The sequence below is a fragment of the Buteo buteo genome, chromosome 24 (assembly GCF_964188355.1).
Source record: "Buteo buteo chromosome 24, bButBut1.hap1.1, whole genome shotgun sequence".
NCBI lineage: Eukaryota > Metazoa > Chordata > Aves > Accipitriformes > Accipitridae > Buteo > Buteo buteo.
This window is the reverse complement of record NC_134194.1, coordinates 10,445,535-10,458,801: the sequence shown is the minus strand read 5'-3', so window position 1 is coordinate 10,458,801 and position 13,267 is coordinate 10,445,535. Positions and strand designations below refer to the sequence as shown.

General features: G+C 47.3%; 1 protein-coding gene across 8 annotated transcripts in view; it reads left to right on the top strand.

Annotated features, from left to right (window-relative positions):
• The window catches only part of UIMC1 (ubiquitin interaction motif containing 1), a 39,264-nt gene that overhangs the window by 17,029 nt on the left and 8,968 nt on the right, over nt 1-13,267 (top strand). For 7 of the 8 annotated variants that reach the window (XR_012654316.1, XR_012654315.1, XM_075056874.1 and 4 more), the window contains 5 exons: nt 334-1,491; nt 5,024-5,103; nt 7,663-7,751; nt 8,682-8,761; nt 12,065-12,224. Coding sequence is in view for 6 of the 8 variants with exons in the window: in XM_075056874.1 (XP_074912975.1) it covers nt 334-1,491; nt 5,024-5,103; nt 7,663-7,751; nt 8,682-8,761; nt 12,065-12,224 (1,567 nt within the window). In the remaining 2 variants the exon portion in view is untranslated. The remainder of the gene's footprint in view (nt 1-333; nt 1,492-5,023; nt 5,104-7,662; nt 7,752-8,681; nt 8,762-12,064; nt 12,225-13,267) is intronic. The other variant, XM_075056875.1, reaches the window with a different exon arrangement.

Below are 13,267 nucleotides of genomic sequence, written 5' to 3'. Positions count from 1 at the left end.
TTCTGTGAAGAGGCTTACTAGGGTTCTTCAGCAACGTTGCTTTCTGTCCTTGCTTTGCCATACTGCAGAAAATAAGGTTTTACTGGGGGCCTAGCTATTTCCAGCACGAGCTGGAACTACAGCAGTTGCAGAGTAGTTGTTTTGTACCATTTCTAGTGGGAGGGGTGTATGAATTCTAACCTCCGCTGTCCCCTATGTTGGGGTACACAGTTCTGGTCAGGGCGGGGGGTGTCCTGCAGTCCAGGTGACAGCTGCCAGTGTGCTGGGGGAGCCCTTGGTATGCTCAGTGGATAGAGAACACACCTCTTGGAGAATCAACCTTTTGTTTTTCAGAGCTGTCAGCCCTCAAACTCCTCTGATGCAAACCCTCAGTTGTCTGCAGAAGTACTGGGTGCGCGAAGCCAAAGCCAGCCTGCCGAGAAAGAAGACTCTGAGATCGTGAGAGGTCTGGCACTTTGCCCTGACACCCCTCGCTCCAAGTGCAGCTCCCACTCACAGAGCTCCAGAGCTGATGGGAATGGACAGATGGATGTCGCTCGGAGCCCCCTGGTAGTGTTGAGGAGGTTAAGCCAGGAAATCGTTGAAAGCTCACTAGTATCTAGCATAATCGTGTCTCCGGGGAAGGGCCAGCCTGCGACAAGGTCAAGTGAAAAGCCTTCCTCACCAGCAAAAAGTGATTCTAGTAACGTGTTACCCAGCACTCTTGGAGAGGACTTCATCTCTTTGAGTCCCACCTTTGGCAGGGTGACTTCAGACTCCTGGCGACTGACGCCTCAGAGACTGTTCGCAAGCCCCTCCAGCTCTTCAGAAACAACAAGCCACGAACCAAAAGAGCAGTCCTTGCCCTGCACTGGCCATTCTGCAGGAGAAGCTGGTGCCGGGAGCTCAGCCGTGCTCTGGAAGAGCTGGACCACGGAACAGTGTGGCAGCCCCAGGAGGAGTGGTGGAGGAGCAGGAACCAAACACACCTCACAGCCCAGGCATACCGCCAAAGTCTGTGTTTCTGCAGGGCAAGCAGAGCAGAACGAGGTGCCCGACAGTACCCCTGAGCTTTGCATACTGAATGCAGAGGAGGAGAAGCACAAGCAGGAGGAGGCGAGAGACACAGTGCATTATTACTGGGGCATCCCCTTTTGCCCCAAAGGGGTGGACCCCAACCAGTACACCAAAGTCATCTTGTGTCAGCTGGAGGTTTACCAGAAGAGCCTGAAGCAGGCTCAGAGGCAGCTATTGCATAAGAAGGAGTTTGGAAACCCAGTTGTGCCCAGTTCTTCCTTGAGCCAAAATGAGCTTGGGAAAGGAGAGCAGATAAGCAGGGAGAATGGGGTTGCTGATGATACAGAAGATGGAGACCCAGATGGGCAGAAGGAGTCTGAGAGCATCACCTGGCTCCTCCCTTCAAAGAGGAGGGAGGCAGAGAGTCCAGGGCACAGCATGGAAGAAGAGAAGAACTCCACTTCTGATGATGAACCGACCACCAGCTACTGCCAGGTAAGAGCTTTGCCACTGAGCAGGGGTTGAGCAGTCCTGCTCTTCTGTCCATTTTGTCTTCTGCAAAGCAGGCACTGCTGTTTAACGCTCCTCTTAAATTCAGGGACTTCCTCCCCTAGCCACACAGCTTATTGTGAAAGGGACAGGAAAAGCATACAGGCCGATACCCAGCTCACAAATGGTAGGGGCCATCACGCAGCCTGGCAGTTGTCCATTAGTGCACCACTGAGATAAAGACTTCCAGCTGACTTGTCCTTCTCAAAAGGGCGTAGCCTGGCAGTGTGTCAGGGTAGTGAGCACAGAGATGATGCTGACCACCGCCAGCTGTGGCAAGCCAGCTTATAAACCCATGGCTGTGTGTGGAGCTCTGCATTTTCCTTTGTAGACAGAAATGTGGCTTTTGTCCTTGCAGTGCAGCCTTTTCTTTTTGCACCTACATGCTTGTTTGCGTCCATACGTGCTTCACCCTTGCAAGTGCTTGTGGTCCTGCGGTTGTGGCCAGGAGAGGTTCAGCATGCTCGCAGGTGTCTTCTGCCTGCCTGGGGTGATCTGTCATCACAGCGGCGCTCATCGTCCTTGTTCTGGTGATTGGGCACCTTCTCTCCGGCTTGCTTGTTGGGTCTGCTAGACGCTAGGTGTCAGCCTCTGTCTCCATCAGGGCTCTCTTGTTGGAGCGGAAGGCAGCTTTCTGTCACTGCTAAGTTTAAACAGATTGCTAGTCAGATGAAGTATTTATTACTGCTGTATTTTAGGTTTGTGTCAGCCTTTTCCAACCCTCATTTTTCATAATGACTTCACTCCCGGATCATTGTATAACTTTATCTTCTCTATGACTGAAGCCTCTGCTCTGTTGTTCCTGTTTTCAAGTGTATTTGATCATTTACCCTGGTGTTAGAAAGATACTTAACTTGTTTTGTGATATTTATATTCTGTCTTGTAATATTGAACACTTAGGAAAAACGTCATGTCTGCATTTTCTGGTTGCAGAAAAAGAGCAGAGCAGCCTGTGCTGAAATGTGACTTTTCATGACAGTGCTTTGGCTTGGGTTTAGCAGATACAGATTTAAACAAGCCTTAGAGGTGACCTGCAGAGGAAAGAAATGGACTTGCGGCCTTTTTCATTTCTTGAGGATAGATACAAAAGACCTGAAAGGTTCTTAAGGCAAACTGCTTTTTTTTCTTCTGTGTCTTTTCCTTTGGAAACGGAGGTGTCATTAATCTGGAAGATTGGGGTGACTGCAGGTCTATGGAGGTGTACGCTAAAGCCCTTGGAAAGCTACAGCAGCTGGGAAGGGCGTGAACTTTTAATCAGTACTGAAAATTGTGGGGTATTTTTTTTATATTATCCGTTTAATGCTAATATCTAATTAAGTCTTGGGGAGAAAAGAGGTTTTAGTGGTGCTGAGTGGGAACTTGTAATGTACTCACCCTGACCACAACACCTCTCTCAAAGAGCCATAGTATGTATGTGGATGTAGTCTTTCTGATACTTTTAAGGTGAAAAAATAAGGAAGGGAGAGGGGGAGCAGACTTTAACATTTCAACCCTAGCCCAAAATTTGCCAATCATTTATTTGAGAGAAAATAATTTCTACGTGCCCTTCCATCTGCCTTATCACACCCAGCTTGAGAGGTTGCTCCGTTTTCTCACCTCTCTGTGCAGTCACACACTGAGGCCAGTGCAGGTGACTTACTTGCAAGATCGATATGTTTGATGTTTGCTTGTGCCTTGTTTCCATTTTTTTCCGTCTATCAAATACAATTCCACCGGCAGTGACAAAGGAGGGGCACGGAGCAGTCGCGTCGCTGGTGTGATGCATCGCTTGGAGACCCCTGCTGCCTGTACTGCCCTGGGCCTCCCCCAGTGCCACCAGGGCTGCTTTGCTGGTGGGAGATTTTAGGCTGTGCTGAGGCTAGAAACCATCCATGGGGACTCAAACCTGTCCTTGAAAAAGCCTTGTGCTGTGTGTTGTACCAGTGAAATGAAGGTGCAAATGACGTGCTTGAGAGGGAGCCTGCCTGTACCCATGGTTTGAAACCCTCACCCAGAGCGGGCAGAGACCTTCCACCCTGGCAGTGGCCAACTGCTGCAACTGCCACCCGCAGCCAAGGAATGTTTGCACAGAGCAAATCGTGGTTGTCAGGAGATCTCATAGCCTGTGAACCTGCACTAACGCACTTCAGTGCTAATAGAATCAATTCTTTCGTAGCCTTTCAAATAAGGTTGGGCGACTCTTGGTCTTTAAAAGATTCAGAGGGAAAAGACCCAATTCTGGAGAGTTGGAGTCTGGTGACCTGAATTAGTGCCATACCTTAAAACATATGTACTAGGAAAAACAGAAACATGGCCCAGTATTCATGACTAGGGCAGAGTCATTGCTGAGATATGCACAGCTCAGGAAAAAGAGAAATAAAAACAAAGGAGGAGGTGTGGTATTTTATGTTAATGGTGAGTTAGTCTGTGAAGAAATAAAGAACAGCATAGATGAAACAGAATATTTGGGGGTTGGAGTCACTTTAGGGAAATCTGACTGGAGGCTTTGTTTTGGGGCTTGCTGGGGAAGTACATCAGCCATCCAGGAGTGGAGCTGACTGAAGTTGAAAGCTATGGTAGAAATCAAACTCGGAGAGTTTAATAGACTCGAGGAAGGGGCAGGAAAACCCCTTGGATTTCTTTGAGAACTAGCATGAGAAATCGCAGGCCTGACAGCAAGGACTGTTAATAAACCATTGTAATTCCACCTGATTAGAGAATGGCAAGTGTAACGTGTAGGCTGAAGAAGAAGAAAGGGATCTGGGTAATGACTGGCATGTTAGCCTGACCTTGGCAGTGCATAAGGCTTTTGAACAAATTTTAAAGGAAAGAATAAGTGGAGTCGTAGAGCTAAATGAAAAATGGGATAAAATGCACACAGATTTACCAGCTGTAGATTGTGCAGGTTAATCTGTTCCCTCTCTTTGATGGGACAGCTGATTTCCCAGTCAAGAAAAATGCAACACATCTTATCTGTAAGGAATTTCAGAACAGTATTGCTTGTGGTCAAACATCAGCTGTACCATTTGATCAGGTCATTCTGGCTCAGGCAAATAGATTTTAAACTGGAGTAGATGAGGGCTGCTGGGGGGCTTGAAGTGCAAGGGGACACTAAAATCCTTGGGTGGTTTAGCTCAGCGCAAATGGAGATGGAGAAGAGCTATGGTTGCTGCCTACAAGTTCATCAGGGTAGATGCTAGGAACAGGCAGAGGCTGTGGACAGTGGTGGACAAGGTTGGCATGAATGAGTGGGCATGGACGGTCCAGGAACATGTCTGGTTGGCAAGGTAACAAAAAGTGCTGCCAGGCATTATTGCAGGGAGCTGCTGAAACACCTTACCAAAAGGAGTGATGGAGGGAAAAAGCTGGCTAGTTCAGGATGGATACTTAGCCATTTTCAGAAAAAAAATACATAACAGACTGGATGCAGTGTCATGGACAGAATCTGATGACCCAGCAGATCCCGGTTAGCTGTGTACATTGTTTTATATAATACCAGAATTTTCCTTTCCAGGCCTCCCAGGTGCTGCCTGCAGAGGATGTGCATGAAGATGGGGAACCCATGCAAGTTGCACAGAGGTGAGTAGGGTGGTTTCAGAGTGTGGGGCTCACGGGCTCACTCTGGTGATGTGGGCTCTTCCGCTCTCCCTGGAGTATTTTGGGGTGCAGTCTCACCAGGGCTTGCTGCAGGGCCTGGCAGCAGGGCTTGCTGGAAAGGCTGTCTGCAGTTGCTGCTGTTAGGTATTCCTGGAAATACATGGCTTTGGAGCAGTGTGGGAGAGAGGTGGGACACAACTGGGGAGAAGAGCTCAGTTACTTTATAAAACGTGCAAGGTGCATCCTTGTACAAGTAGGAGGACTTGATCTTTGCCCTCTGAAGCTAATGTGACATGGTGCAGTAAAGCTGTGGAGATGGGTAGGTGAGCTGAAGGTGAGTTATAGCGATTCCATCACGTGGTCTGTCTGGGAAGGCGCATAGGCAGCATGGTGGAGGGTTTACTGGATTTCTGTGTGTATTTTTATGTTCTTGCCTTACTGCTGAAGAGGAAAGAAGGGAGGGGGGAAGCCAGACGGCACTGCCTATCAGCCAAAGATAGAGTGCAGTGCTCCAGAAAAGCCACTTCAGCAGATGACAGGTGTGGGACAAGTCAACATGATTTTCTTCAGATTTAAGCTTACTTCTCTTTTCCTTTTTTTTTCTTTTTTTTTTTTTCTTCTCCTTCCTGTGGGTGCAACTCTGCAGCAAAGGCTGTGGGAGAAGAAGGGCAAATGGGAGAGGATTCAAGGAGCAAGTTACAAGAGAGGCCAGATAATGTCATGTTTTTAATTTGCTGGGTTTTATAATTTAAACCTGCTTTGGAACAAAACTGCCAACTTTCTTCTGATCTAACAGCATTTGGCCTGAGCAGTTAATATCAATATGCAGAGTATGAAAAATCCCTCTTGCTTGCACCTTGCTAACAAGCTTAAAGCTCGCCTTGGGGAGCAGGAGGAACCTGCGGCTGCTGTTGCTGCTGAGGCTGATGAGTCTGTGACAGCTGAGGTCTGAGCTTGTGTGCTTGCATAGAAGGCACCGAGGTGTGCACTCTGCAGAGCTGGCCTCCTGCCTGCTTAAGGCAGAAGAGGCCAGGGCTGCATATGAAAAGAGGGGGACCTCTCTTGCTTGGTGTAGCTCATGGGGTTAGTTTGGGACATTCCCCAAGCTGCCCAGGAGCTCCTGGCTGCCCCCCTAGGGGCCGGGATGCACCTGGGTGCTGCGGTACCTCCTTGAGCAGCTGGCACATCTGCAGCAAGGCAAGAAATGGCTGCGGTCTTCGCAGTTTTGTGCACATTAAGTGTTGCCATCTGGCTCCTGGTAGTTTGCCAAATGCAGTCCTCTCTCGGGTAAGGCTCAGGCACCCTGGCCGGCTGGCCTCAGCCGTGCTTAATAGGAAAACACAGCTCTGAGCTGTCTGGAGGTAGTGAAGCAGTTTAGGAAGTGGCAGCAGTGAGAAGAGGCTCCTTTGCTTTCTGCGGGCCGCTCTGCCTGATTGCTTTATGCTTTGTGCAGAGCACGTTAGATTGGGGTTTTAATAAATGATTATAGGCTTTGTTACTGGGAGATAGTTGGTGTAGCAAGAAATGTGGTTTGACTTCAAATTGATTAGCCCATTTTATAAATGTCATAGCAAGTTGTTTTGTGTGAGTTTTTTGAAGTGAGCCCTGATGTTGGACACAGAGTAAAACATGCTCAGCCTGGATTCATAACAAATGCTTTGAGATGCTTTATTTAGAGAGAAAAGCCACTTGTGATTTCCTATCAGAATTTTGTTATTTATCATAAATCAACAGTGGCTGTTCTCGCCTCTGTAAGGCCTGTGGTTGAGCTTAATAAATCTTCTATTTGTCAGTATGAGGATTCATGTTTTTAAAGTGTGTTCTTGCATACTTGATCAGACTAATCAGAAAGCCACGCAAAGCGCGGAGCGTGTCAGCATGGGTGCCAGACTTACTCGGCAATGCCTTCCTGTTTGGGAAAGACATTGTGCAGTGTGGGGGAGGAAAAAAAAAGGAGGAATCCGAAGGTCAAAACGAGAGGAGCAGTACCTGGTGCTGCTCAGAGGAACCGCTGTGGTAATGCTGTTAGGACTTTGCTGCAGGGAAGCCTTGCCTTGTGTTGCATCCGTGCTGCTCCTGGCTGCTGTGCACAGCGATAAGGAAGAAAATTAGCAGTGTGAGGAGGGAGAGGGTAATGCAGGATAAAGCAAGTCTGTGTCTTTCCTCTCTGAGGATTTCCTTCCTCAGACAGAAAGAAGCATGGTGCTGGTACCTGCACAACTCTCAAATCTTATAAGAGTAGAAAGGATCAAGAGAGTCCCACAGTTGTGAGCAGGTATTTTTGCTCCCCTGACATGAGGTAGTGACCTGTCGTGCCTTTTTGTCAAGGGCTTCTAGAAGAAAAAAATGTTCCCTTTGGGGTTTTTGCTTAGGACAGCATTTTACACCCATATTTCACTGTTGTCCTGGTCATTTCTGGCTATCAGATATTGACCGCTTGGAAATTATGGCATCGTCCGCTGTTATGAACTGCGTGAGGCAGGTGGGTGTGGCTGTCACCTACTGGATTGGATATTTATGTTATATTTATATTTTGAACAGCATCTCCATGTTGACCCCACTTGGCAGTAAAAGGAGCCCAGATACTGCCACAGAAAACTCTGCTGAAGAAGAGATCTCTGTTTGTCCAGGTAAGAGGCACTTGAGAATGTTCTGAATTTTGCACTGAAAGTTGCACACTTACAAATTTCAGAGAAGAAGAGAGAATTTTCAAGTTATTTGAACAAAATAAGATTTCTTTCCCAGCTGTGTTTGTCAGGGCTGAAATTTTCCAGGTAATTTAGTTTGATTCCCTGGTTTTGGACCCATTTCCTCTAAGACAGTTCTGTGACCAGAGATTGCTGGGGACTTGCTGCTGAAGAGACACTAGGATGTACATCAGTATGGAGCGATCACTCAAAACAAGGTGTCAGGAGTGGTCTCTTCAATGCAATCAAGAAGTTTTCAGATTTTTCAGTTTCGAGATATGTGTAAAGCATGAGAGCTGAAATAATTTTTGTCTTACATTAATTAAACATGTTTGGGACAACTGAGGTTTTCTTCCTTGGTCTCTCCTACCATGTTTGAGATTTTCCAGTCCAGAGTTTTAAGTGAGAAAATTAATGAAGAGACCACTCCTGCTTATGAGCAGCTGTAGAGAGAGAGGGGTCATGGTGGTACTTGGAGGCATATTTTGTTGCTAAGGAAGACGTGGAGGTCTGAAGAAGGTGCGACTGCGAGGCAGACCGCAGAACAGGAGCTCTGTTTGTCTCAACGCAAGGGAGAGCTCTATTCTTGCTTTGTCTCTATCCCAGCAAGTGTCCCACACGCTTTCCCTGTGTCTAGTCTCACTCCCCATGAAGCCGCAAAGCTGCGGTGGCTTTGTCCTCACACCACTGTGCTGTGACTTTTAACCCCTCATCTGGCTGTGTTGTTGCACGTTGTCTGATAACATTTGTGGCAAATCTAAAAAATGTTTTGAAGCTGTGAAAACACTGTTAAGAAATGGGCCATGTTACATCAAGTGAGGAGATAGTTTAGGGGCTGCAAACCTGCGCTGACATGGTGGTGTTTTTCTGTAGAGACCCAGCCGAGTCCACTGGAAACTATTGAGGTGGAGAGAGAAGAGCTCTGCTTGGGCAGCAGAGATGCACCTATGCAGGTAAAAGAGCTTGGAGTTGGGGAAGGGTCCTGTTTCCAGTCCTGCTGTCTAGACCTTGGTTCAGCTGGGCTGTGCTAGTGTTTGCCTTTGGGTAGCTGGGAGCTTGGGCTTCTGCTGTTGGGATCCTCACAAACACTTCGCTCTTCACTTTTCTTCACTGTGTCATAACTCCAGTCCCTTTTGGCTGGGGGCTGCGTGCAGCTGCTTTGGAGCCTTTCGGTCCTGTAGCTGGAGAGTTTTTATCAATTCCAGCTTGTTCTTTTCTACCATGCACACTGCTGCTGGAGGATGCCATCAGTGCGGACAGCAGCGCTGTTGCTTGCCCACACTCAGAGGTTTAGTGCTGTGATGGTCGGCGATGCAGAGGGACCCCAGGAGCTGTGATGGGAGTCCTGGTAAACCTCAGTCACTTGTGTTGTGACATGCTTTTCCCTGTTACAGTCCTCTGAACTTTGGTGTTTGTTCTCCACAGACAATCTCCAAGAAGCTGAGAGGAGAGGTTCTCCCAGAGACTGGGCTAGGATAAAGATTACTTTGGAGCGTTGAGGGCTGGTGGTGGTTTGCAGTCCAAGCAGAGTGACCTGAGCCCAGGAATCTTGATTTCTGTGCAGTAATAGTTAATAGCAATAGTGAGTCAGTGGCAGGGCCATCCTCTTACCTCCTGATGCAGATGTGCACTGTTGTGTGGCTCCTTTCCCCATGTTGTCACACCTGTGCAGCAATTGCTTTGCAGCTGTCGCTGTACCGACATCTGACTTCAGTTCCTGCTTCTGATAAAACTCCCTTTGTCTATTAATTTAGAGAGCGATATCAAAGGGGTTGCCAAGTACTCCTCTGGCAGGGTACATGAATACAGAATCGTACAGCTCTTGACAAGAGGATTCATTTGTGGAAAGCTCGTTCTGGGAGTCTGCAGCTTGTACAGTGTGTCTGCAGCTCCAGTGTCTCATTGTCACAGGCCTCTTAATAAACCAGCTTCTGCTCTCGTGTGCCTTTCATTCTGCAGGTATCTCAAAGCACTGCTTAGACAATTAGAGAGTGTAGCAGGGAGAGGCGGCGGTCCTGTGCTGAGCCAGGTAGCCGCAGCCACCAAAGCATGTTCATGACCCATTTGGCTGTGGCCAGGACACTGTCTTGTCCCTTGTGCTTTGCAGAGGGTGCCCTGGGTCTCACACCTTTGCTAGATGGCACAAGGTGATCAGCCCAGTGTTTGGAAGCGGTACAGTGGGGCTTCCTAGGGATTATTTGACAACATTATCGTTGGCAGCAGGTACCGGTCCAGAGCCTGCAGCCCTCCAGGAAGACAGCAGAAACAGCTTCCATGTGCATCAGCAGTTAGCATGAAGTGAGCGTAGACCGCTGGGACTGACTTCTTCCTAGCAGATGCTGAGCCAGGACACAGGAGTCTTGTTGTTGAGCTCAGCCTCTAGCATTGCTCTTGGCTGGCTGTTGGCTGCAAGTACTATGTCTTGTAGGCAATTTCCTCTGCTAAAGAGGAGAGGCAACAGTCTCTGCCTCTGACTGGGGTGATTGGTTCTGCAGCTGAGGTTTTTCTAGACTGTTACAGCAAGATTTTGTACAAGCGGTTTTGGGACTGTGGTGTCTTTTGTTACAAAATGTTGCATTTCCATTTAAAATTAGTAATTTACCACTGAATGTAGGCGGGCAGGGTGTGCAGAATTGGTGATCTAAGATTGCTTTAAAAATGGTAGCTAGAAGGAGCAGTGCCTGCTGCTTTTCCCATCATATTTTTTATGTGTGTTGTCTGACTAGGATAATGCGGGTTGATCTGATCATTCATATTTGACACATCTTGTTTTTTACGGCTCTTCTATGTGACGCCCCACGGTGAGGACTTCACAAGATGTAGTGACACTGAGATGTGAGAGCGGGGTACGAGTGCTAATGCTGTAAGTGATGTACTTCAACAGCCTGTGTTCAGCTGGAGGAACTCTTGTGGCAACTCCTCCACAGAAATCCAGGGCAGAGAGCCTCCCTGGAAATGAGAGAGGTGTTCCTGGGGATCGGTGCCATAGCCTTTCAGCTGGTGTCTGGGAGAAATGCATTTTGTGAGTTGGATTCTCAGTTTAAGGCCCAGTCCTGCAATTTTTTGCAGAGCTCCTCTGAGTCAACAAAGCACCCTCCTTCCCTTTAGGACATAAAAATCAGGATCAGACCCTCATTTGGAAAAGCAAGTAATAAACTGAGTAATGCAACAAAGCACTCCAGTAGCACTGAGCATCTTGGCTGACCTCAATTACTGCTTCCCTGAAATTATACCATTGGAAGGAAGCAGACAGCAGTTTTGCTGCATACTGTCTACATGTCACTGCTTAGCCCTAAGAACAGAAAACTCTCCTATGTTATTTTCCTATAGGTTTCTTCTACATGGTTAATATTTAAATACCTTTTTTTAATCATTGCAGGGAGGGAAAGGTTCTTTCTTAAATGTGGAGAAATCTTGTAGCAAGGCTGACTAGGCGGAGATCTAGTTATGAGTGAGATGGCAGCAGTTTGCTGTGTCTTGGGAACATCAGTAGTGTAGGGAGCAGGCTGTATCTCCGCGGGTGGGTAGCGGTGCACCTTTGCAGCTGTGTAACCAATGCAGAAAGAGTATCAGTAAGTGTTAATGGCATCCGGAGAACAAACATGGGCTGTGACATTTTGCCCTGGCAAAAAGCCACTGCTAGTAATTTTGTGTGACATGGATTTTTAATGGTATTGCCTCTCTCCTTGATCTGTGTCCCCTCTGGTGACTGCTTCAGCCACCTCCTCTAGAGAGGAGGAGCTTCCCAGTGATCTCTCCAGACTCCCTAAGAGCACAGCAGCCTCCTTTCATCCTGGGGGAAGCTGTGTTCCCAGACAGTGCCGCCTGTGTAGTGTGGATCATGTCCAGAAACTGATGAGCACAAGTCAGGTGTTGAACTCTTGCTTTGCCCCATGAATTTTCCATCAGTTTCGCTTCTGAGCTTTCTTGATTAATGGAAGCTTCGCCATTTTTCCGCGGTAGTACAGGTGATGTTTGCCTCAAATGGTGTGCATGGCTGTGCAGGGAGGTTTCACCATGATTCAGAAGGACATGTTGCCTTTGGAAGAAGAATTAGTTATTAGTGCTGCACAGTTTACTCAGCCAGTGATGTTATTTCTGACCAGTATGTGATGAAGGGAGAATAAAACTTTCCAAGAAAAACTGAGTCTGTGGGAGGGTGAGTAGCTACCAGACAGCACAGAGCTCTGCACCTAGCAAAAAAAGAGAAACGGCACAATTAACTGTCTGGCTAATTTTTTCTTCTTCTTCCTTAGGCTGGTGGAGATGAAGATGCTGGCAGGACTGTGTCTGAGTGCAGTCCTACAGCTGCTGACCATGTGTCGTGCCCGTTGTGTGATCAAGGCTTTCCAGCTACGGAGATCGAGCTGCATGCCATGTACTGCAACGGCATCGTGGGAGAGGAGGACGGTCCAGGTCTGCCAAGTGCTGCTTCTGTGTGTTTGCTCTTTGTGCTCATAGCCCTGTCCTGTTACTTGTGATCAGGTGCTGCAGTCTTGTCCCTCTCAGGGTTTTGGTGCATGGCGTGGCATGTAGGAAGGTTTGTTCGCTCTGCCTTGTTCTATCTCCAAGTTGGGCAGGAGAGTGTTATCGGAGGTTCCTGTGTTTCCAGCACCAAGACATATTCTCTCTGATCAACTTTGTAATTAATCACATTATTAGTCCCTTGGAAAATGTGTGAATATTACCCCAGGATCTAGCTCTGGATGTTTCAAGCAGTACTTGTAAGACATGTTTGTTGTGTGTTTTGTTGAGGACCTGCAGAGAATCTGCCAGTGGTAGAAAATGGCAGACTCCTGAGCCACGCATCCTTCAGGGCTCTCGAGAAGGGAGAATGTTCTGTACCACTCCAAGTACGGCCTGCACTCTGCAATGAGTCTGACATCTGTATTTGCAAAAATGGCTTGTTCAGCTGCAACGGATTGCAGAAAAGTTTCCCTCTTGTTCCTCTAAAATTACAAAATGATAGCTATCGATCTGGGAGTTTGGATTTTTCTCCTTCATGTGAAGAGTGAGGCATAGAAGCACAGTTAGAATGCCCATATTAATCCTCTTTGCAGTCTTCTCCGTATCAGTTTTCCATAGCCAACCTTTGTGGAGCTTAAGTGAACAAATATACTGGTTGGTTATCAACATATTCAATAAGTTATGTTTTAGCTGCTGCTTGAAATGTAAAGTCTGTGTTAGCACAATGTCAGGTAATATCAAAGTAGTAGCTTGTAATAAGATTAACTTTTCAGGTTGTGAATATATAATTTTCAGTTACATACTGGGTTATTAAATGCAACCTAAATCTATGATGTTTAAGCAATTTGAGCAAATCAGAGCTAGTACAAGAACTGTAACTCCTGCATTCCTCTAGCAGGAGGAAGTTTCACCATGTAATCTTAATGCAGAGTTGATAGAGTTTTAAAATACAAGGTTCCTGTTATACTATATCTTTGGGGATATGACATGGG